Here is a 20,884-nt window from a genome sequence, read left to right on the forward strand (position 1 = left end):
AGCAGCCAGAGTGCTCAATGAGTGCCGGTGCTGTCGCATACAACTATCTCAAGGACGATCGGGATGGAGAAAGCATTGTGCCCGGGACTGAGCCCCCACTTCTCCATCATCGCTCCCTCAAGGTATGATCTATTCTGGGGAACCGAGATGAGGCGTAGGCGGCGCGCAACACAGGGAGGACCGGCTATTGGTAGACCATTGTCGCACTAAGCGCGACTGCAGGTGGCTGGCTGGAAGCTGGAGACACTTGGTAGCTGGCGATGTAGACCCATCTCATACACGACAAGAACGGAACAGGTCTGCGGGCTACATCAAGACGAAAGCTTGCAACGTAGGTGACCTAACCGCAACGTAGGCTCCAGGGTGTTCTTCATTAGGTTGACGTGGACCAACAATCAGATCGCGCGTGCGGACGTGCTCGCTCTTACACTGTAAGTATGACAAAAGGAAGCTACGCAAGAGACCTCTACCGCATTTGATGTTACAGCCTATATCGCCGAGTGTAGTATAGTGGGTCGCCTCAGAAGAGACGACTCTCTTGGTAGAAGGCAGTAGAAGACGGTGCGGGGCATGAGTAGGCGCGAAGCCACGCGACATCCTCGCGTTTCTCCATCGGACCCACTCCGCCTACCTGGAGCTTACAAATGCGGTTCCAGCGACCTTTGCCGACATCTGCCATGTTGCGCGCAGCCCCAGGCTCTAATCTGCACGTTTACCGAAAATCCGAGCAATTCCCGGCAAGGCAAGCAGAACATCGGTCAGCTATCCTGACAAACTCGTCTTCCAGACCGGCAGTTCGCCTTTGAAATCATGGCGACAACGCTGCCATCGGGTCTTCCCCGTGCGGCCAGACTGATCGCCAACAGTCCAGGAAGCTAATGATCCATGATAGCCGCAGTTACAGGGGAGCTACAAGCTGTGACGTGAACGCGGGCTAGCTCTTGTTATTCTTGCGTCACTATTCGGACCTTCGACGACCCCACATGCACATGGCAGTACATAAGGAGCAGGCACCGTCATGGCAGAGACGTCATAAAAGGTTCAAAGGTCTTTTGTAGCTCCTTCGAATTCCCCATAACAAACACTCACACACATAACCGACTACAACATGGCACCATCAACGACAAAGGCATGGACCGTTCAAGGCCAGGATGGCTTTGATTCTCTCAAATTCAATGAGCAGGCCAAGGTACCTGAGATTGGCGACAAGGACGTTCTAGTCAAGGGTGCGTAGAGCTCATCGAACAGCCTGCAGCAATGATACTGACCAATGGACAGTCCACGCCGCATCATTGAACTACCGCGACCTTATCATTCCCATGGGCAAATACCCCTTCCCGATGAAGGACAACACTGTGCCTGGCTCGGATGGCGCCGGCACTGTAGAATCGGTCGGCAAGCGCGTCACACGCTTCAAGCCTGGAGGTTTGTATCTCTATACAGACCAACGCATACAGCCTTCTAACATCACCCAGACAAGGTAGTCACCCTCTTCAACCAAGGTCACATCGCCGGCTCCCTAGACGCACAATCTCTCGGCACCGGTCTCGGAGGCGCCATCGACGGTACTCTGCGAGAGTACGGCGTTTTCGACGAAGCTGGTCTCGTCAAGGCCCCCTCCAACCTGAACATGCTCGAGGCCTCTACCCTCTCATGCGCCGCCCTCACAGCTTGGAACGCCCTGTACGGTCTGGAGTCACGCGCTCTCAAGCCTGGTGACACAGTCCTCACACAAGGTACCGGTGGTGTATCCATCTTCGCTCTGCAATTCGCAAAGGCAGCTGGCGCCCGCGTCATTGCGACAACCAGTTCCGCACAAAAGGCCGACCTCTTGAAGAAGTATGGTGCCGACCACGTCATCAACTACAAGGAGACGACCAACTGGGGTGAGGAAGCCGCGAAGCTCACTCCCAACGGCGCTGGTGTACAGCACGTTGTCGAGGTTGGCGGCCCGACCACGATGGCACAGTCTCTCAAGGCCATCGCCATCGACGGCGTCATCTCCATTATCGGTTTCATTGGCGGCGGCGGAAAGGACCAGCCTACGTTCCTCGACTGCCTTAACAACATCTGCACTGTGCGCGGTGTATTGGTCGGTTCAAGACTGCAGATGGAGGATATGTGCAAGGCAATTGAGGCAAATGACCTGCACCCCATTGTTGACGAGAAGGTGTTTGAGCTCAAGGATCTCAAGGACGCCTACCAATACATGTGGGACCAGAAGCACTTTGGTAAGCTCACTGTCAAGGTTGCATCATAGAGCATGCGACATAGAGTATATAGTACAGTCTAATTTACTGTAAACACTACGCTATGCTATAACGCAATTGTGCTTCTCGCTGGCTAACCAGAACCCGCCCGTCCCCCCAGCGAGACCAACTCGAACCCCCGAAGAGGTGAGTCGAGGTCTCAAACCAGGAGGACTAGGGCAATGTTAAAGAACTAGCTACAAGAAAGAAACCAAATACAAGAGCCTCTCGCTGGATGACCAGACGAGCGTACCACGTGCCCTACTAAGAAAAGAAATTGAGCCTCTCGCTGTATAAACAGACGAGTGTACCACGTGCTCCGCAAGAAAAGAAACTAAGCCTCTCGCTGTATAAACAGACGAGCGTACCACGTGCTCTGCAAAAAAAAAAGACCCCGAGGCAACTACCAAGGTACAAACAAGAACAAACTGCTCGCCAAACAGACCTCTGGACAACTACCAGGGTACCAAAAAAACAAAACTCCAACTATGCAAAAACTCAAGCCTCTATGGGCGGTGGGGGGTATCATGGGGTATCAGGGTCGTAATGTAACCGTCGTGAAAAACCTCATAAGCGACTGAACTCCATGCTGTGCGCCAAAAACAATGCGAAAAGAGAATCCGTGGGTTCGAATGGAGAGTGGAAGAGTTGTACTCATTCCAGCTCGGTGGTGGGATGGCCGGCCAGCAGAGTGGTTGCGATACGCTTGCGTGCATCGTCCATGCCGTCGGTAGAAAGGACACGAGTGGGAGCGTCGCCGCGGATGAGGGTCAAAGCGTTCAGGAGAGTGAAGACACCGCAATCGCTTCCGTTCTTCTGTTGCTCACTCCTCTGGCCAGTCTCTTTATTCCACTCCGAAGGAACCCAGTGTTCACCGAGCTCCTGCTCGAGGTATTTGACGAGCTTGTCGATGTATGTTTGTCCGTCAAGACCCATAGAGTCAAAGTACTCAATAGTGCGTTCCCGGGGATAAACCGCGAGCAGACGCCAGTGACCTCTGTCGCAGATAGGATAGAGGAGAAGGTCGGCGTCGAGGTACTGCTTGCCTTTCAGCTGAAACCTGTTGGTCCAGCGAGAAGTATCGGCAGTCTGGTACCAGAATGACGAAAAGGCGTGAAGGGGCGGTGCAGGACCGTTGCGCTGGTGAGTGAAGCCCATTTCCTTCTTCTTTGCAGCGATGAGAATAGAAAGATACTCGTTGACGATGCTGTCGTTCAACCATGCCCTGGGGTCACCGTTGAAGACGCGAGGCAACAGAGTCGCAAAGTCTCGAGCGTATAGCTTGTCGTGAATGACGAACTGGTCTGGCTTGCGGCCGTATTTGGTCTTGGCTGCGGCGTCTTGCAGTGCAGCTTCTTCCTCGGGAGTGAGCGGCGCAACAAGTGGCTTCTGTGGCGGTGGAGGAGGCGGTGCCAAGGCAAGCTTCCTCTGCATTTCCCGCTGAAGGTCTTCGAGGAGTTCCAGCGAGAACTCGCACTCCAGGAGCGATTCATCGGGTGCGTCGAAAGCGTCAACTGAGACACCGCGCCAGCCGCCATTTTGCGCAGGAGAATCAAGAAGGGTTATCTGTGGGCTGCTGTCTGCTGACGAGCGAGAAGATGATGACGCCTGGCTGGCATTTGATGCGCCGCCATCGTTGTTCTGGAACACATTGTGGTATTCCCTGATCGGACTTGAAGTAATCGTCTCTAGCGTGGAGTCGAGCATCTCGCTGACTTTCGTGTCGACGTAGAAGGGCTTGCATTTAGCATCCTTTTCCCAACGCACTCCCTTCGCTCGCGGTGGAGATGGCGCATCAACGAGGAATGATAAGTCGTTGGCGTATTCGACTTCAGAGGTTTCAGTGACCTCAGGGAGAAAGGACAAGTCGTTGGCGTACTCGAAGTCGGGGACGGCAGCTTCGGTTTCAGTCTTTGGTTGTGATGGAGATGCTGATGACCAAGCATTCGTGGAGTGGAAGGGGTTCTGGTTGAATGACTCGGCGAAACTGTTCTTAGCTTGCTCGGTATCGGCGAAACCTTCCTCCGTAGACTCGAGCGCGGCATTGAGGCCTGCGATGCGCTTGCGTTCCCTGTACATCTGTGCCTTGACCAATTGGCGTCGCAGAGGTGTGACCGTAGGCAGGTTGGAAGTGCGCTTGCCATTAGGGGCTGGGCCTGTGGATGCTTGCGATGAGGAGAGTGCTTGCGCCGACGGTGACGTAAGACCTGAAGAGGCATGGGCAGTTGAAGCATTGCGGAGCTCAGAGATCCAGGCCGGGTTGGCATTGTCGTAGGTAGGCGAGTCATAGTGGTATAGTGGGGATGACAAGACCGGGCTTGCGGGCGAGGCAACCGCGGGTGAGGCGACCTGAGGGCTGTTCCAGAATATTGTCATGGGAGAGCCGGTCTGGGGGTCGCGCGGCGGGGTTGAAGTGAAGACATCCTCGAAAGAGAAGTCTACACTGACCTCAAGGTCCTCGTCGTCTTCCAGGCTGACGTTGCCGCCCTCGTCGAGAGATACATCTCTATTGTATGCTCCAGGCACGATTTCCTCGAATTCTTGTGTATGTGCTGATGACGTATATTGAATTGGCGGAACGCGGAATTGGTTGGGGCTTAGCTCTGACGCGCGCGCCTGCCTTTGGTGTTCGCGACGCGCCTGGTTCGCGCGCGCGCGCACTGAAGGCGAAGGTGTCGCGCATTCCTCGTCTGCCAGACCTGCGGAGATGAAGCGCTTCTTGTTGGAGCCGGTGGCGGAGATGATGGGAATCGCCTTGATAGTCTCGCGGCGGAGATAGCGGTTTGCGAGGCGTGCAGGGAGTGAGAGCAGGTTGGTAACGCTGACGGTCGCAGCCCACTTGCCGAGCGTGGTGAAGAGAGAAGCGCGCGGAGGTATGACTTCCTCGGCGGCAATGAGGTGATCTTGTGGCCATCCGCCTGGGATACGCAGATGTGATATTGAGGAAGGGGTGTGTTGCTGCGCCTGCCGTTGCTGTCAGCTCGCGTCGCGTCAGTATAGGCAGCGACGACTACTTACCTGCAGTTGGGGAGCGCCGAAGCCATTGGCAGCGACTAGCATATCCGCAGACGCGCTGGAGAGGTAGGCGCTATAAGCGCGCTTGTTGGACATTGTTGGTATTGCTTGTCGCGGTGGTGGGTGCGATGGGCAGTAGTGACAACAATGTGGTGGAAGTGGTGTAGAGTGGAGAAGGGACGAGGGTCGCGGCTGCTGCACAAAGCTGCCCGCAGTAGCGGCCGCGCACAGACCCGCAGCTAACGGTTCGCGCTAAATCGCCTGAGGCTCTTGGTACCCGGCGCGGAGAAACAATCCACCATTACGGCCTGCTTCCAAGGTAGTATGTGCCTGCAGTGCGTGGTCGTGCTTCTCCCCATATTCCTGTCATAGATCCTGCTGCCGCCGTCGATATCGCCTTGCACGCCACACACAGCCTCCGACTCCAACGCCCTCCGGATTGCAAGTCGCTACCGCCCACCGCCTCTACTCGTGTCTGCTGCACGTCATTGGTCGAGTTTGAAAGGGCAAGAACCCCTCGACAGCAGCTCTACATCACAACAACCGATCGACCCCCCACCTACATCGATCCCGCCGCCCCGCAACCATGGATACCAATATGGAGGACGTCAAGATGCCAGAGCCTATGCAGCTGTCGTCTGCCCCCACGACTGAGCCGACCACAATCCCCACGCTGGACGGCTGGATTGAGAGTCTGATGAGCTGCAAGCAGCTGGCCGAGAGCGACGTGCAGAGACTATGCGACAAGGTATGCGACATCCGCCTGGCGCGCAATGTCATCGGGGATGCCTTTTCTGACAAGCATCGTGTTACAGGCCCGCGAGGTACTTCAGGACGAGTCCAATGTACAGCCAGTGGTACGTACCCTTTTTGCCGCGCTTGCGACATCTGCTCACCGTCGCATAGAAATGCCCCGTCACTGTCTGCGGTGATATACACGGCCAGTTTCACGACTTGATGGAGTTGTTCAAGATCGGTGGCCCCAACCCGGACACCAACTACCTCTTCATGGGTGCGTTGCCTGCCTCAACCCTGCCAGCCCATACTGACTGACGTGCACAGGCGACTATGTCGACAGAGGCTACTTCTCCGTCGAGACCGTTACCCTCTTAGTCGCACTCAAGATTCGATACCCCCAGCGCATCACCATTCTCCGTGGCAACCACGAGTCCCGCCAGATCACCCAAGTCTACGGCTTCTACGACGAGTGTCTCCGCAAGTACGGTAATGCCAACGTCTGGAAATACTTCACAGACCTATTCGACTACCTGCCGCTTACCGCCCTGATCGACAACCAGATCTTCTGTCTGCACGGTGGTCTCTCTCCTAGCATCGACACCCTTGACAACATCAGGGCGCTCGACCGCATACAAGAGGTGCCCCACGAAGGACCAATGTGCGACCTGCTTTGGTCCGACCCAGATGACAGGTGCGGCTGGGGAATCTCACCCCGTGGTGCAGGATACACCTTCGGTCAAGACATCTCAGAGGCCTTCAACCACAACAACGGCTTGACGCTGGTGGCACGTGCTCATCAGCTAGTCATGGAGGGGTATAATTGGTCGCAAGACAGGAATGTCGTTACCATATTCTCGGGTATGTCTCTTGATTTTCCGTTGCCGATGATCCGACTGACCTTGTACAGCACCGAACTACTGCTACAGATGCGGTAACCAGGCCGCTATCATGGAGATCGACGAGCATCTAAAGTATACCTTGTAAGTTCCTTCCCTCTCGATATGCTATTTTCAATATCTAACACACGTCCCAGCTTGCAATTCGACCCTTGCCCACGCGCTGGCGAGCCTATGGTGTCGCGAAGGACCCCGGATTACTTCCTCTAAGCGGACTATTCCTCTTGGCTCCCGCCGCTATCTCAGCACAGCGTTACATTTGGAAGTCATCACTAAATACACTGTGTACGATTGCATTCCTGGTCACCCGAGCCGTCATGAGAAGTGACGGGAGACGCGTGGCAACGACGTGCTCGCTTGAAATGAGACCCTCATTCTCTACAAGGCCCCAAGAAGCCGTACTAGAGACACGTGGGAATGTTGCAATAGGTGGTGATGTAGCTAGTGCGAGACTGATAATGGTAGAGAGTTGACTGTAGAGCTCCCTGTTCCTCTATGTGTTTTGGTGAATATGTGTATTGTTCGTGATACACTCCCGCGCATGAGCATTCATCTTTAATACGGGATCTATGCCCTCACTCCATCGTCATACCTCCATTTTGTCGGTACCGTCATGTAGTACCAAATAAGGTGTTGTATTGAGCGATTACCGTAATGCGGTGTCTTTAGGCATGTACATTATTATGTCATGTTGAATTGTTACTTCCAGTGCTGCACATGTATTACTGCAAAAGAAAATGCAATTCTCTGATGGTGCGCTGTCTGTGTCGCTGGGCACCTGGAATGGCCTCCAACTAGCCATCCTAGCTGAGTCAGCCACCATCTTGGATCTCGAACTTTTGTCCAGAACCAACATCTCGAGCCACACCACAGCGCCCGCCCATAATGCCTCTCACACTCTTCCGACGTCTTGCGCGCCCCTCGATCCTCTCCGCAGTTCCTTTCGCTCCGGCGCGATCAATACGGCCATCATTCGCCGCCTCCGCTTTCCAGAACAGTACCCCGGCCTTCGCAGCCCGCCCAACACCGTCGTCGCGCGCACACAAATGCACATTAATACAAGTCCTGCGACAGGGGAGGATAGCGCGGAAGGCGCGTAAACTGCGATCGCCACAATTGAAGGACAGGCCAGAGCTGAAGGGCGTATGTCTGAAAGTGGGAACGACGAAGCCGAAGAAGCCCAACTCGGGCGAGCGAAAGATTGCGAGGGTCAGGCTGAGTACGGGCAAGGTTATCACGGCGTATATTCCGGGAGAAGGTATGGCAAACACATGGGAATGGTGAGCTACGGGGAGACTGACCAGTACCCAGGTCACAATGTACAGCAGCATTCAGTCGTCATGGTACGAGGCGGACGAGCGCAAGATTGCCCTGGTGTGAAGTACCATTTGGTTCGAGGAGCACTGGACCTGGTAAGTCTCATGAGCACAAATAGCATGGGAAGACATCGCTAACACTCTGCAGGGTGGTGTCGGTAGCAGAATCACCTCACGGTCCAAGTACGGAACGAAGAAGCCCAAGACGGCATAGATAAATATGGCGGTGGAGTGTAGACATATGATTGTACCATACCCTAGCATCATGGGCGTTGAAATATAGCGGACGTGGAAATGCATCATCCGACTACTCAAGTATGCCTGGTTCAACGACGTAGGCACATCGTAGACATCCGTCATGGCATGTATGACACTTGTGCATTTGTTGAATAGCAGTCGTGATCATCTGTGAAATCGTGTACCATTGGGGTGTGGCGCACGTCAGTATACCTCGGAGGTTTACCTATGCAGCTGCAGCCCGACGGCTCGGAGGTCGCGTCATTCCAAGGATTCCACGGTCGACTTCCGCACCAAGTCCACAGCACCCTTACATCGTCGCGCAAGCTCAAGACGCTTGACCCAACTATCGCTGTGAACTGCATCTGTCTTCACAGTCGCCATGTATCTGCTTCAATAATCACTGGATTTAATCAAGACTTCGAATAGTTCTGCCTGCCGACCCATCCTCGGATATCCGCAACCGCCGCAATGGAGACGCCAGGCGCGTCTGCCAACGCGACTTCCTTCTTGCCGTCGCCAGCAGACTTGCTCATGGCATTACCGCGCCTCTTCTCCAAGGCCAGTTCTCTCGGCGACATGATGCGCTCGGGTGGAAGCGTTATCGCGGAACCTACGGCCAACATGACAAACAGCACCATGACGACTACAGGCTCGGGATTTGTACAGGAATCCATCGCTGCAGCGGCTTCTGCGATTTCGACCGAGGGCGAGATGACCGTGTGGCAAGCTTTGAGGAACGTAGCCGCCTGGTTCAGCTACATTACTTCCAAATGGGCCGTCGCAACATTCGCCCTGGTGAGCATCTGCTCCCATGACTACGACTACTACCTTTTGCTGACTTGACGTCTCAGGCAATCGTGCTTAACAGAACCCACTTCTACGCCAACAGCCGCGTTCCGCTTTCCTTCGACCGCCTCTACCTTCGTTTCGCCCTCTACATCATGCCCTTGATCCTCTTCCTCTATCAGACGCAGAACACTCTACGGGCGATACGCTGTCAAACCTCCCCGGGTTGGTCAGAGATGCAGTATGGAGCGGATGGTAGGCAGCTGGATACAGACTTCGGTGGTGAAGGCGGCTTTCTATGGCAGGTCACGTCAAAGATACTCTTCTGGGAGACTACAGAGAGCTCATGTCGAGCTGCGAATATGTTGCCCATCGGCCCGGCGACCACGCGGCCTTCTGGATCGCTATCGCTTCTATGGCCCATGTTTGTGACACTTGGATTTGGCCAGTTCGTTGATACCTTGGCCTGCGCCCTGCAAGGAAGACGCCCCATTCAGGAAGTCGGAATGACCATCTTCGAACATTCGCTCGCATTTGCAGAGGCCGAGGCTGTCGTTACGAAGCCGCTAGCGGTCGATTCCGTACGCTTCTTTAAACCGAAGTCTGTCTTCACTCCAGATGGCACATCCTTCACGATTCCGAGGTCAAAGCTCTCCAAGATCGCCAATGTACCACCGGAAGTGCTGTTGATTTCCCTCATCTCTAGTTTCAGCCACTTCATGAGCAACTTGTTAGCGATCGCTGGAGTGCGGTCTAGATGGCGACTCGTCACGACAACAATCTGCGGACTCGCCTACATGTCAGCTTTCGCATGGAGCTGTATTCGCCTAGCAACCATGGTCGCCGATCCAGACCACTACGTGGGAATCTTGAGATTTCCTACTGTATGCATCATTGGATTCATCCCACACTTGCTAATACTTGTGGGTATCGCGATATGCGCACTAATCTACCTGCTGGCCTTCATCATCACCGTACTATCTCCACCTGCAGGACACGCCGACAACTTGTCTCTGAGAGAGAGATTTGCATCCGCCTACGGCAATCTTCATGCCAACATTCATCTGTCCTCGATTACGCCTCTGACTATTAATTGGCACGAAGACTTCTATACAACTATACTCAAGGTAGGCTACGTCATTTTGACATCCGCCAGTGAAGCCGTGTTTCTCAACGAAGGAACTAAGGTCAATGTGCATCCAATGACCTGGCTCGAAAAGCAGAGACTGCAGGAACTGCTCGCTCGGCGAAGAAGAACACGAGAAATGATCACCGACATCCCGTCCGAGCTCAGGAACGACACATTCGCGCAAGGCATCGAGGTAGTTGACGAACTTAACGATGTCAGAACGGATACATCACTGTCAGGTTATGCAAAAGAACGTAAAACGCGAGGAGTACAGGCATCCACTGAACCAACCATTGGACAGAATGATCCTGCGATTCAACAACGTAGTCGCTACTTGCAGACCTATCAGTTCTTCTTCCGTATATCAAAGTTGATTATACTTAGTCTCGCAAGGATCACGGACTGGGCGTTGACTAAAATCTCGATCAGCTATCGACCAAGATGGCTACAACGCGCTGTTGGATTCCACGCTGATCATGTTGATAAGATGTATGCTCCGCGACACCCCGATCAAGCGTCGGCAAGAGAGTCGTGGCTTACCACAGATGACCGGTCTCGGATTCGCCAGGATCGGAATTTTGACGTTGAGGTCTTCGCGAAGGAGAGGCTTCGACAGAGTGGGTTCTATTCGGAACCCAATGGGGAAGATTCTGAAGAACGCCTTGACGACTACCTGTACTCCTGGTGGCGCAACGGTAGCCTATGGAATGACCTTGACAACACCAGAGACTATGTTGACTCGCAAGATGATGACACGACTAGTGTAGTGTCGTTTGCTACCACAACAGACAACGACGAGTGGTCAGACATGGACGACGGTCAAAGAACACCTACGCGTGCAACCTACCAGAGAAGTCGGGAAGCAACACCCATCCCTGACGACGCAATGGACTTCTCGAGACTCTCTCAACTTCTGGATCCAAAATCTAGTGAGGATCGTGAAGAAGCCAAGCTGCTGTCTCGCCACCTCCAGAGCTCCAATATCATGACACGCTCGCAGTACCGCAAAGCTCTTGAGCGCGAAGAGGCGAAGATCCTCACTACATCACGCTATAAGATGAGCGGTGGCGGCGTCAACATGTCGCCCGAAGAAGAAGAGCAACTTCTGGAAGATCTCATACTCAGTCGTCGGAGCGCAACGGCGCCGCAGGGCGCAAGTACAGCTGGAAGCTGGGACACGGGTGCAGAAGGTATGGGCTCAGAGGGACCGCAATGTGTAGTTTGCCAGATGTCGCCAAGGACAGTCCTGGTGTGGCCATGTGGGTGCTTGAGCCTGTGCGACGACTGTCGGGTGGGTCTGGCTTCGAAGAACTATACGGCGTGTGTGTGTTGCAGGACTAATGTGGCTGCATACTCTCGTCTTTTCGTGCCTTGAAATTTTAGGGGTCTGCATAGGGCTGGCGTTGAACATTTGTTTGCATGATCCTGTACATGATAGCACATTATACGAGAATCGATCGAAAACATACTTCATAGGAGTCTACATTACCATGCGGATATCGCCAACATTCACCTTCACACTCATGTAGACGGCAAAGCATCTGTTGCTTCGGAACTTATCGGAACGAGGCCGGCTACATTCAGGTACTTAGGCCGCACCTAGATAGTGGTGACGTTTCCACACGCCATGTGATAGTCGACCCACTGCTGCAAACTGTTAGTATCATTTGTTCCCCCCACGTTCGTAGCTCCCTGAGTGGCGATCGTCATATCGATCACCGCCGACTTGGCAACCGCAAACCGAGTCATCAACTGCACCCCCCAATCTCCCTTCCACTCCAACGTTACCAAACTACCCAAATTTCGCCCACGCATACATCCTCTGACTGAGCATTTCCAACGAGCTCGGTCGACTGCCCTCACCCAAGAACCAGACCCAAAATTTTATGCAGCCAGAGCCCATCAACGCATCACAAAACGTTTCGTACCAGCAAACCTCTTTCGACACCGCCACCACCTCCCAGCATGGACAGCGCCGCAGCCTTGACTTCCAGGTCTCTCTGCAGCCTCACTCGGGTGAGCTGCGGGGAGAGTCTGGGCCACAACCCCGCGGGTTCGCACGCGATGCGACGCGTTCAGAGGCCGAGAGTACAGTCGGGACCGTGGAAACAGATGGACTGAAGCGCGTCGCGTCTCCCTCGCCACCCCCGAGGGACAGGATCACCGAATACGAAAATGCGCTGAAGTCTTCACCGCGAAAGCCCGCTGACGGGCCCCTCTTCGAGATCGTCAAGAGCAACAAGAAGCCCAGCGATAAGAGCTCGCCTATCGCGAACCTGCCTAATGGTGTGTATAAATGCCTCCAGAACGGGCGGAACGCGAATGCACGAATAAGAGCTGACGATGCGTAGAGGTTCTGATCCATGCCATCGCCCACCTGTCACCAAACGATCTCGCCGCCGTATCCCTAGTCTCTCGCCGCTTCCATGATGTAGTCACTACCCCACACGCCTGGCAGGTGGCATTCGGTCGCTACTTCCCTGGCCCACACTCACTCGAAGATGCCGCCTTTCGTTCAGCCCTCGAGGGCAGTGGTTCAGTCGTGCGATCAGAGAAGAGACGCTTCACCAGGCTCACTGCGCTGGCATCGTGGAGAAGCGAGTACATTCTACGCACGAGACTATTGCGGTCTTTGGTCAGGGGCAAGCCTGTACAGGTACCTGCGACACCGTCCCGCGCATCTCAGATGCAGACCATCACCCCGATGATTACCTACGATGCAAAAACGTATACTATCATCAACCACTTGCAGGCCACGTTCGGAACCGGTTTGAACAAGAAGATGCCGCGCTTCATCCATGGTGCAGACGATATCGGCATGGTGACCAGCAGCGATCCGATGACGGGCAAGGTGGATCCTTGGGGACAGAGTGACCCTCACTTCTATGGCCAATTCTCAGAACGCTTTCCGGGTACCGCAGAGTGGGGTCTGGGCTCAGGAGAGGTCGTCGGGCGACCCAACGTTATGGACATATCGCAGCCATACGGTATGATCTATGGCCAGGGCTGTCCAGAGGGCTCGTGTTATTACCGCTCCCTTGAGGAGATGCGTGGTCGATTCATAGCTGAACCCACCGACTTTGCTATGCCTGAAGTTGGTATACCAAAGCTAGGCATCGACGGCGGTGCTATCTGCAGCGTTTGGATCGCTAAGTCAAACACGATCCCGACGCTTTCGGATGGCTTGATTGGCATGATGATGGGATCTGCAGCTGGCGTCGTCAGTGCCTGTAGCATCGGTACAGATGGTCTCCGCTCGTCCCGTGTACAGCGTGGGGAGCTGACTGCGCGCTGGGTTCTCAGCCCGGGAGTACCTATCATTGCCATCGCCGTCGACGAACAATACTCAACCAAGCGCTATGCTCAGAACCGCATTTGGGCGGTCGCTTTGAATGCACTTGGCGAGATCTTCTACCTTACTAAATTCCCAACTCGCAGCCAGGCTACGAAAGGCGACATTGAGCACTACTCGGAGTATCTAGGTTGGCTCACTGGCCGCACCGTCTACTGGAACTTGGTGGAGCCCAGCAGACGTACTGCGAGGCCTGACCCGTACAGCGATGCCGATGTCGACGGTAGTTATTCGCCGCGAACCTCATGGGATGGGATGTGCTTAAGCAAGGATCAGATCATCGCCGAAACAAGGGAGATCCAAGAATATCTTCGCAAGCAGCCAAAACATTTCCGAAAAGCATGCCTTGGATGGGATATGCAAAGAACGCTCGAGGTTGACTTTGCTGGAGACGATGGAAATCATGCTGGGGAATCCGTAGTGGTCTTCGAATGCGGGCTTGAAGAGGGAGACGTCGCCGATGTTAAACGCTTCACCCGTTGTAAGATTGACGAAAAGGACAAGACTACGAACGTCTCAAGTCGCATTTTCACGCCTCAGCCTGCGCAAGCTGCATCTCTATTCGGCGGCCCTAGCGCAAATTCTACAAAGCCTCCTCGTGGTCGCAGCTCTTCATACATCTCGACCACAAGTTCACCAGAACGGGCCGCTCTATTCGAAGAATGGAGGTGCTCAAAGCTTACATTCGGCGGGTTCAAGAGCACTCAGGTCACTACAACTGCTTTGGACGTCTCTACCTTTGCCACTTTGACCTTGTTTGAGGATCCTGCGCTTGGATTCTCGACTGCCTCGACTGCATCCTCGCCTTACTCTTCTCCCATGTCTGTTGCAAGCCAGCCGGCCTCTCCCTCTGACATTCCTGGACAGCGCGCAAGGTTCCTCGCTGCTGGTACCAAGTCTGGCGTGGTGCTGCTTTGGGATGTCCGGGCGCCTACGTCACGTTCGTCGGAGTACACAAACGACATTGAGCCTGTTCGTATCATCTACACCGACTCGCCAGAGATATCCTGCGTGGCTGTCACTTCACTTTATCTCGTAGCAGGTGGAAACGACGGCTTGGTACAGGCATGGGATCCACTGGCTTCGAGCATGTCGCCCATAACAACGCTTCACTCCCGACATGCGTCGCGTGCTCGTAGACAGCTTGTGCAGGCCCAAGCTTCCGTTCAAGGAGTCGGCATCAACATGTTTGCTGCTGGTGCCGTATGCCTGGATCCTGATCCGACCGTCTTGCGCGGTGCAGTGTCTCTTGGCAATCAGCTTCGATTCTGGAGTTACAGCTCATCTGCAGCCGATCAGTATAGAAGCAGTAAACGCAGGCTGCGAAGAGCCGAGCGTGGAAGTAACAATACCACAGAGCGCTTTGCCGGTACAGGCAGAGTCAACCTGAAGAACTACATTGCCAACGAACAGTTCGAGTTGGAGCGTGATAGACAAGAGCGTCACAAGCAGGCCGAGCGTTTGGCAGGCCGTTTTGGCACGGAGCTACTAAGTGAGGAGGAGGCTCTAGCATACGCTGCAATGCTTTCGCAAGAGGCTGCTGAGGCAGACGAACTACGCCGCATCGAGCGCGAGAGCAGTGCCCTTAAGAGTGAGCCTGTAACGCCAGAGGCGAGCGCCCAAGGCCAACCTTCATCGCCTGATACCAAGAACGACAACGAACTGGATGCCGACATCGCCGAAGCCATTCGTCTTTCTCTCAACGATAGCTTCGGAGCTGGCAGCTATGAACCCGCCTCTACGCCTCCTTTTGCGTTCGAGATTCCGATCAAGTACGCTAAGAGCAAAAAGTCTCCGCCATCCCGCTCCCAAAAGAGCACGCCCGGGAAGGGCAAGGCCGCTGCTGGTTCGAGTAATGAGAGCGAAATGTCAGATTTAGAATTTGCCATGCAACTGAGTCTTGCTGAGGAGCAGAGTCGGAAGGATGCCGAAGATGCGTTTCCACCGCTCAGTCCAGCAGCTGGCAGTAAGGGTAAGGGCAGAATGTGGTAATTTGGTCGGCTGACTTATCAGCTTGTCTCGGGCGTCTTTGCTGTTCACCTTTCTTTTCAGTGGTCTCACGCTTAATACATTTGGACTCTCACATTTGTTCGATTCTTCGTACGGTACACCGATAGTCAGTATTGCCTCGGGTGTACCGTTGCGCCCTGATCTTGCCGGTCGGGTTTCAATATTGGGAGTACGGGAGCTCTTGTGCCTTGCGCCAGATGAGAGCATAGTTATAAGCTATCTCCAGTAGCTTGTTGCTTTCGCTGTCTAAATATACACCTACATCAATTTTGACACCCGCACCTGATCGGTACGACTGGACTTATTGGCACTTGACCGGTTCTTCATTGCTGGCACTCAATGCGGTTAGCTTGGAGGCCTTACCGCCCAGACCCCTGACACTTTCCAGGCTCCAACCAGGTTGTGTTCCTGTCTCAGACAACAGCAAGTATAGAGTAGTGTCGGATAATTTTGTTCAAAAGAGTTGGGAAAGCGCGATATAATCTTAAACTCGACGCCATATTACGGTAGAGAGAGCGCTTGGCGACCACGTCTCTTCGTAAAGTTTCATCAGCAACCTGCATCGACATTTGAAAGACTACGAGGGCAGGTTCTTGGGGTTGCCGCTTCAGAATTCGATACCCACAGCAACCAGAGAAGAAAGTCGCAAAGGCGTGAAGGCTTACTTCCCGTCTACAGCAGCATGGCGGGTCTCTCCATTACATCAGCCCTACTTTCCCCTATCAACAAGCTCCGCGGGAAATCAAATCCATACCAGAAAAAACACACCGCTCCCAAAACCCCGGCCCCAAACAGTGAATTCCTAGCCGAAGCCCGTCAAGCAGCTAGCCGTGATCCCGTGACCGGAACCCAACAGCACACACATCCAGAACCCACGAGCGCCGACCTCCTAGCTGAAGCGCGCGAAGCAGCCGGTCGCAACCCCGTGACCGGCCGCCCACAGCCCGTTGTCACAGGCAAGAAAGCGAAGAAACAGAAATTGTCGTTGGAACAACAGCAACAGGCGGCTGAAGAACAGAAGGCCGCGTTCCTTGCTTGGGCGGCAAGACATCCACAGGAGGGCGGGCGGCCGTATGAGAGCTACGAGGCTTTTGTGCAGGAGATGGTGGCGAAGCGGACGGGGAATGTGGAGCAGCGGACTGGTGAGGGATATTATGCGCCGGAGAGGAGTGTGGGGGAGTATTATTCTGGTGGGGTGAGGGATTAGGGTGTTGGTTTGAGATTTGGGGTTGTTTTGTTTGTACTGATGAGTTATGGCATGTGGTTTCTTTGTTCTAGCGAATGATTTGTAGTTTTTCATGGAAAGAGCTTTTTGGGCAGGTGCAGGTGGGGATGTCTGCAGCTGAGAGCAAACGAGGTTTGGAAGGTGCAAACGGAGGTAGATCGGGCATGTGATGGGGTCTATCAGATCGTACTTTCCTCAGCTTCTCTCTTACCTGTTTCGCACAAGGCCTGTTCAAGACCTTTCTCATTCTGCCCTTCATACATCTCCGAGAATCACAGTCAATTGAACCTCATCACCATGGGCTCAGTAATGCTGCAGCACCTGCCTTCAGCATGGCACGTTGACCAAGCCATCGTACGTTTCCTACACTCATCATCTCGACCAGACCTATCCTACCAGACGCGACCCTCCACTACACCCAAACTAACACCCACCAGCTCAGCGAAGAAGCCCGCATAGTCTGCCTCCGTTTCGGCGCCGACTACACACCCGAATGCATGGAGATGGACGAGATGCTATACAAGATCGTAGACGCAGTCAAAGACTGGGTCGTCATCTATGTAGTTGACAACAAGGTAATGCCCCCTCCGTGTTCGATATCCCCTCCTCCGCACTATCTGCAACAATGTGCTTTCCCTTGTCTAAGTCCCTCCCTACCCACCCTACCATCTCCAACCCAAGCTAACACCCCTACCCCACCAGCAAGTCCCCGACTTCAACGCCATGTACGAAATCTACGATCCCTGCACCGTCATGTTCTTCTGGCGGAACAAGCATATGCAGGTTGACTTTGGCACGGGCAATAACAACAAGATCAACTTTCCGATTGGGACTAAGCAGGAGTTGATTGATATGTTGGAAGCCGTGTATAGGGGAGCGAGCAAGGGGAAGGGGCTTGTTGTTAGTCCGAGGGATTACTCGACTAAATGGGCGTACTAGTCGGAGGGGAAAGAGGGATGGGAGGAGATGAGAGCGAGGAGTGTGGCCCTAGGCTGTCCGATATCGAAGAAGGAGATCGGGTATGTGGATTGAAACAATTTGACATGATCTGATAAGCCAAAGAAAATAGCAATGCGAATGTGATGTTGTGATGTGTAATTTTTGTAATCTTGTTTCCTATCGTAGAGGCAACCAGCCTTACGTCTATTCCCCCACGGCAAAATCCCAAGTCCTTGTCTCTAGCTGTACACCCTGGGCAATCGCCAGACAAGATTCTTTGACGCCATCCAACGCCATGCCATGCAAGTTAGCTCGCAAATATTGCAAATGAAGCAAGATCAATCCTCGCTGTGAACAAAGCAGAACAACGCCAGAAAGGTATGCAGCGCCCTGGCAGAAAATGTTAACAAGCCTCACTAATGCTTTGAAGAAAACAGATGCAACTTCTTCTTCTTCTTCTCTTTGCCTTCTTTCTCTTCTTTGCCGTGCTTTGTGGTACTGCTCTGCGACGGCGAAGGACTGTGTTTTTGCGGGTTGGAATTGAGGTTGATGGCACCCATGGCTGCTGTTGGGGGTTTCGGGCCAGCGACTCTGGGTCCGGATGGCAGGCCCCCAGGCATGGGAGGCTTTGTACCAGCAGGCGGTGGTGCTGGCTTCGGAGGCTCAGGCTTCTCGAACAAATGTGCTGGGGCTATAGGCTGCGGTTGATCGATGGGTAAACGCAGACTGCGGCGATTTTGACTGAGATCGCCGACTTGACGGAGGAAGAGCTGCGGCTTCATCATGTGTGAGGTGACGAGGAAGACGTCTCTCGAGGTCTTGTTTGACACATCGTAGCAGGCGCGGGCCTCGGAGTAGGTTGCACCACCGGCGACAAACACAATCACGCGTTGACGGGGCTCCGCACTCGCAAGTCGAGATTTGGCCCATGTCGGTTTTGCGGAGCGGAGGGAAGCGGGTGCAGTATTCTCTTGTGCCATGCTGGCGACATCATCGGGTGACATCTTAGTGAAGGGAAAGACGTCCTGGGGTAAGCTGCCGCGGATGTGCTCCTCTAGCATGTCCTGGAGCGCTGGGCTGAATCTGGACAGACCGTAGTCCTCAGTATTTGGAGGTGGGGCTGCTTTCGGTGGGAAGAGCGGTGGCTGTGCATCTCTTTTCTCTTTCAGTTGTCTGGCGACTCGCGCGCCAAGAAGGTCAAGGTTACGAATGACGTCGCCGTCGGGAGGTGGTAGTTGTGCGTGGAAGAGGAGCTTCTGGAGGTCGGCTGGTAGTATTCCGTTCTTAAAGATTACGTAGAGCGCGATGAGGCGTAGCCGGTCAGCTGGCGTGATCTCTTCGTCGTCCAATGTGCGCACAATCTGGTCAGTCATATTCTTGGGCTTACGGTAGTCTTCGTCAAGACCGGTAGCAAGGCACTGGAAAGGTTAGCGAGAGCCGTGACCAAACCTTGATGGGACTCACCTGTTCCACTGAAGCAAGATCTGGGAGTTTGTGCTTCTGGAAAATCTCCATGCACTTCTGCGCCATGGTGAGATGTAGCGAGTAGGCTTCCTTCATCTCCTGGAACTGAGGTAAACCAGCGATCATATCCTTGATTGCATTCAGTCCATTCATGCCGGCAGCGTTCTGGGCGTCTTGGTTTGTGAAATGGGGGTTGTCGGCGATGAACTTTTGGAAGTCACTGATAAGCTTGTCGAGAGTGTCCTTCATGTGCCGATGGCGGTTTTCGACCCATATCTTGTCCTTGTCGGATATCTCCATATCTTTCTCCTCCGCCTCAGGGTCCTCTTCGTTGACAATGGTGCGGTAGGTCACCTTGTCGCTGTCTTGTATAGGCAACAGATCCATGGCCATTGCTTGGTATGTGAACTCGTGGAGGAAGGGTGCCATGAGGTCCATGGATCGATCGGTGATGTAGAGGGCACCGCGGGGTCGGTTCGACTGCGGAGGGAAGTCTTGGTTGAACTGCGCGTACATGTCGAGCTTGTCTTGGACGAAGCGGGCGAGGTGTGAGCACAAGACGCTGGCCTCGTGGGTTGGAGCTCGCGGTCGGTAGTATCGAATGATGGGGTATTCGCCGAGTGCGACGCAGATACCGGTGATCTAAGGCTGTCAGCAGAAGCTTGCAGGAGAGGTAGACTACCCACTCTTTCCGCAATATCCTCCATGTGGCGCACTACGAGGTTGTTGCACTCGGGGTGGTAGAGGATGGGGAAGCTCCATGGGTCTTTGAAGGTGACGAGGTGCGACTCCTGGGGGTGGAAGTCGAGGTGCACTGTGCGGAAGCTCCGAATCTGCTCGCGCGCCATCTGCGACCGGTCGATGCGCTCCTTGAGGTGTGGTGGTAGCAGCGTTGTCCATATCAGAAAGAAGCCGCGGTATCTGCGCTGGTCGAACTCGGCCATCATGCAGTCGACAATGTGTGACTTCGGCGTGATGATGTACACGGCGTCCATGTCGCGGATCGTCTGCCGCCGGTCCTCGATGCGCTCGATGTCTGCGAGGTTAGGATCTGGCGTCTTGGGAGCGTGCGGAGTCGCGTACTTGTGATGTTGAGGTTGAGGATGTCATCTTCCTTGACCACGTTGTTGATGAGCTTCTGGCTGTCCTCGTCCACAATGAGTATCTTCCACTGCGCGGTTGCCGTTAGCGGAGTGCAGGCGCATTGGGGGGAGCTTCATACGTCGCCGCGCGTGGTCTGCTTGATCGAGTTGAGAATGACTATGTGGCCTATCAGCACGTGTTCCTCAGGAGTTTCGAGGTATCGATTTACGGTCGCGCTGGATATCGATCATGGAAGCCATGTTGGCGGGGTATCGCAGCGAATGCCGCTGGGAAAAGGCGACGCGGTGGAAGCGGCAGCGGTAACGTGATGCGCAGACGAGGGCGTGCGTGGGCCAGCTCTGTCGGGGCGAGGCACACGTGGTGCTGGGCTGTCGCGGCGGTGGTGAGGAAGGCGCGTCTCAGCTAGAGTTGCGTCGCGAGC

General features: G+C 54.2%; 9 protein-coding genes across 9 annotated transcripts; 7 read left to right on the forward strand and 2 right to left on the reverse strand.

Annotated features, from left to right (window-relative positions):
• Positions 1-1,108: 1,108 nt before the first annotated feature.
• On the forward strand, positions 1,109-2,260 carry J4E90_003879 (uncharacterized protein; the record flags this gene model as incomplete). The annotated part of the gene is made up of 3 exons (XM_051433446.1): positions 1,109-1,226; positions 1,279-1,425; positions 1,476-2,260. The coding sequence occupies 3 exons, from the start codon at positions 1,109-1,111 to the stop codon at positions 2,258-2,260; spliced, it is 1,050 nt and encodes a 349-aa protein (XP_051293344.1).
• A 643-nt stretch (positions 2,261-2,903) lies between these two features.
• Positions 2,904-5,360, reverse strand: J4E90_003880 (uncharacterized protein; the record flags this gene model as incomplete). The annotated part of the gene is made up of 2 exons (XM_051433447.1): positions 2,904-5,213; positions 5,268-5,360. 2 exons carry the CDS (start codon positions 5,358-5,360, stop codon positions 2,904-2,906), a joined length of 2,403 nt encoding a protein of 800 aa, XP_051293345.1.
• A 490-nt stretch (positions 5,361-5,850) lies between these two features.
• PPH1 (Serine/threonine-protein phosphatase PP2A catalytic subunit) lies at positions 5,851-7,108 on the forward strand (the record flags this gene model as incomplete). Its single annotated transcript, XM_051433448.1, has 6 exons — positions 5,851-6,012; positions 6,080-6,121; positions 6,171-6,276; positions 6,327-6,860; positions 6,910-6,982; positions 7,036-7,108. The coding sequence occupies 6 exons, from the start codon at positions 5,851-5,853 to the stop codon at positions 7,106-7,108; spliced, it is 990 nt and encodes a 329-aa protein (XP_051293346.1).
• Positions 7,109-7,783: 675 nt separating this feature from the next.
• J4E90_003882 (uncharacterized protein) lies at positions 7,784-8,428 on the forward strand (the record flags this gene model as incomplete). The annotated part of the gene is made up of 3 exons (XM_051433449.1): positions 7,784-8,156; positions 8,210-8,310; positions 8,363-8,428. 3 exons carry the CDS (start codon positions 7,784-7,786, stop codon positions 8,426-8,428), a joined length of 540 nt encoding a protein of 179 aa, XP_051293347.1.
• Positions 8,429-8,922: 494 nt separating this feature from the next.
• J4E90_003883 (uncharacterized protein) lies at positions 8,923-11,710 on the forward strand (the record flags this gene model as incomplete). The annotated part of the gene is made up of 3 exons (XM_051433450.1): positions 8,923-9,249; positions 9,306-11,559; positions 11,598-11,710. 3 exons carry the CDS (start codon positions 8,923-8,925, stop codon positions 11,708-11,710), a joined length of 2,694 nt encoding a protein of 897 aa, XP_051293348.1.
• Positions 11,711-12,255: 545 nt separating this feature from the next.
• On the forward strand, positions 12,256-15,713 carry J4E90_003884 (uncharacterized protein; the record flags this gene model as incomplete). The annotated part of the gene is made up of 2 exons (XM_051433451.1): positions 12,256-12,655; positions 12,721-15,713. 2 exons carry the CDS (start codon positions 12,256-12,258, stop codon positions 15,711-15,713), a joined length of 3,393 nt encoding a protein of 1,130 aa, XP_051293349.1.
• A 700-nt stretch (positions 15,714-16,413) lies between these two features.
• Positions 16,414-16,938, forward strand: J4E90_003885 (uncharacterized protein; the record flags this gene model as incomplete). The annotated part of the gene is made up of 2 exons (XM_051433452.1): positions 16,414-16,420; positions 16,601-16,938. The coding sequence occupies 2 exons, from the start codon at positions 16,414-16,416 to the stop codon at positions 16,936-16,938; spliced, it is 345 nt and encodes a 114-aa protein (XP_051293350.1).
• A 315-nt stretch (positions 16,939-17,253) lies between these two features.
• TXNL4A_1 (Thioredoxin-like 4A) lies at positions 17,254-17,895 on the forward strand (the record flags this gene model as incomplete). Its single annotated transcript, XM_051433453.1, has 3 exons — positions 17,254-17,310; positions 17,394-17,531; positions 17,659-17,895. 3 exons carry the CDS (start codon positions 17,254-17,256, stop codon positions 17,893-17,895), a joined length of 432 nt encoding a protein of 143 aa, XP_051293351.1.
• A 416-nt stretch (positions 17,896-18,311) lies between these two features.
• J4E90_003887 (uncharacterized protein) lies at positions 18,312-20,702 on the reverse strand (the record flags this gene model as incomplete). Its single annotated transcript, XM_051433454.1, has 6 exons — positions 18,312-19,313; positions 19,360-20,001; positions 20,046-20,395; positions 20,443-20,530; positions 20,582-20,619; positions 20,672-20,702. 6 exons carry the CDS (start codon positions 20,700-20,702, stop codon positions 18,312-18,314), a joined length of 2,151 nt encoding a protein of 716 aa, XP_051293352.1.
• Positions 20,703-20,884: the final 182 nt, after the last annotated feature.

This window comes from Alternaria incomplexa (genome assembly GCF_024043165.1).
Source record: "Alternaria incomplexa strain BMP 0042 chromosome Unknown scaffold_4, whole genome shotgun sequence".
Classification (NCBI taxonomy): domain Eukaryota; kingdom Fungi; phylum Ascomycota; class Dothideomycetes; order Pleosporales; family Pleosporaceae; genus Alternaria; species Alternaria incomplexa.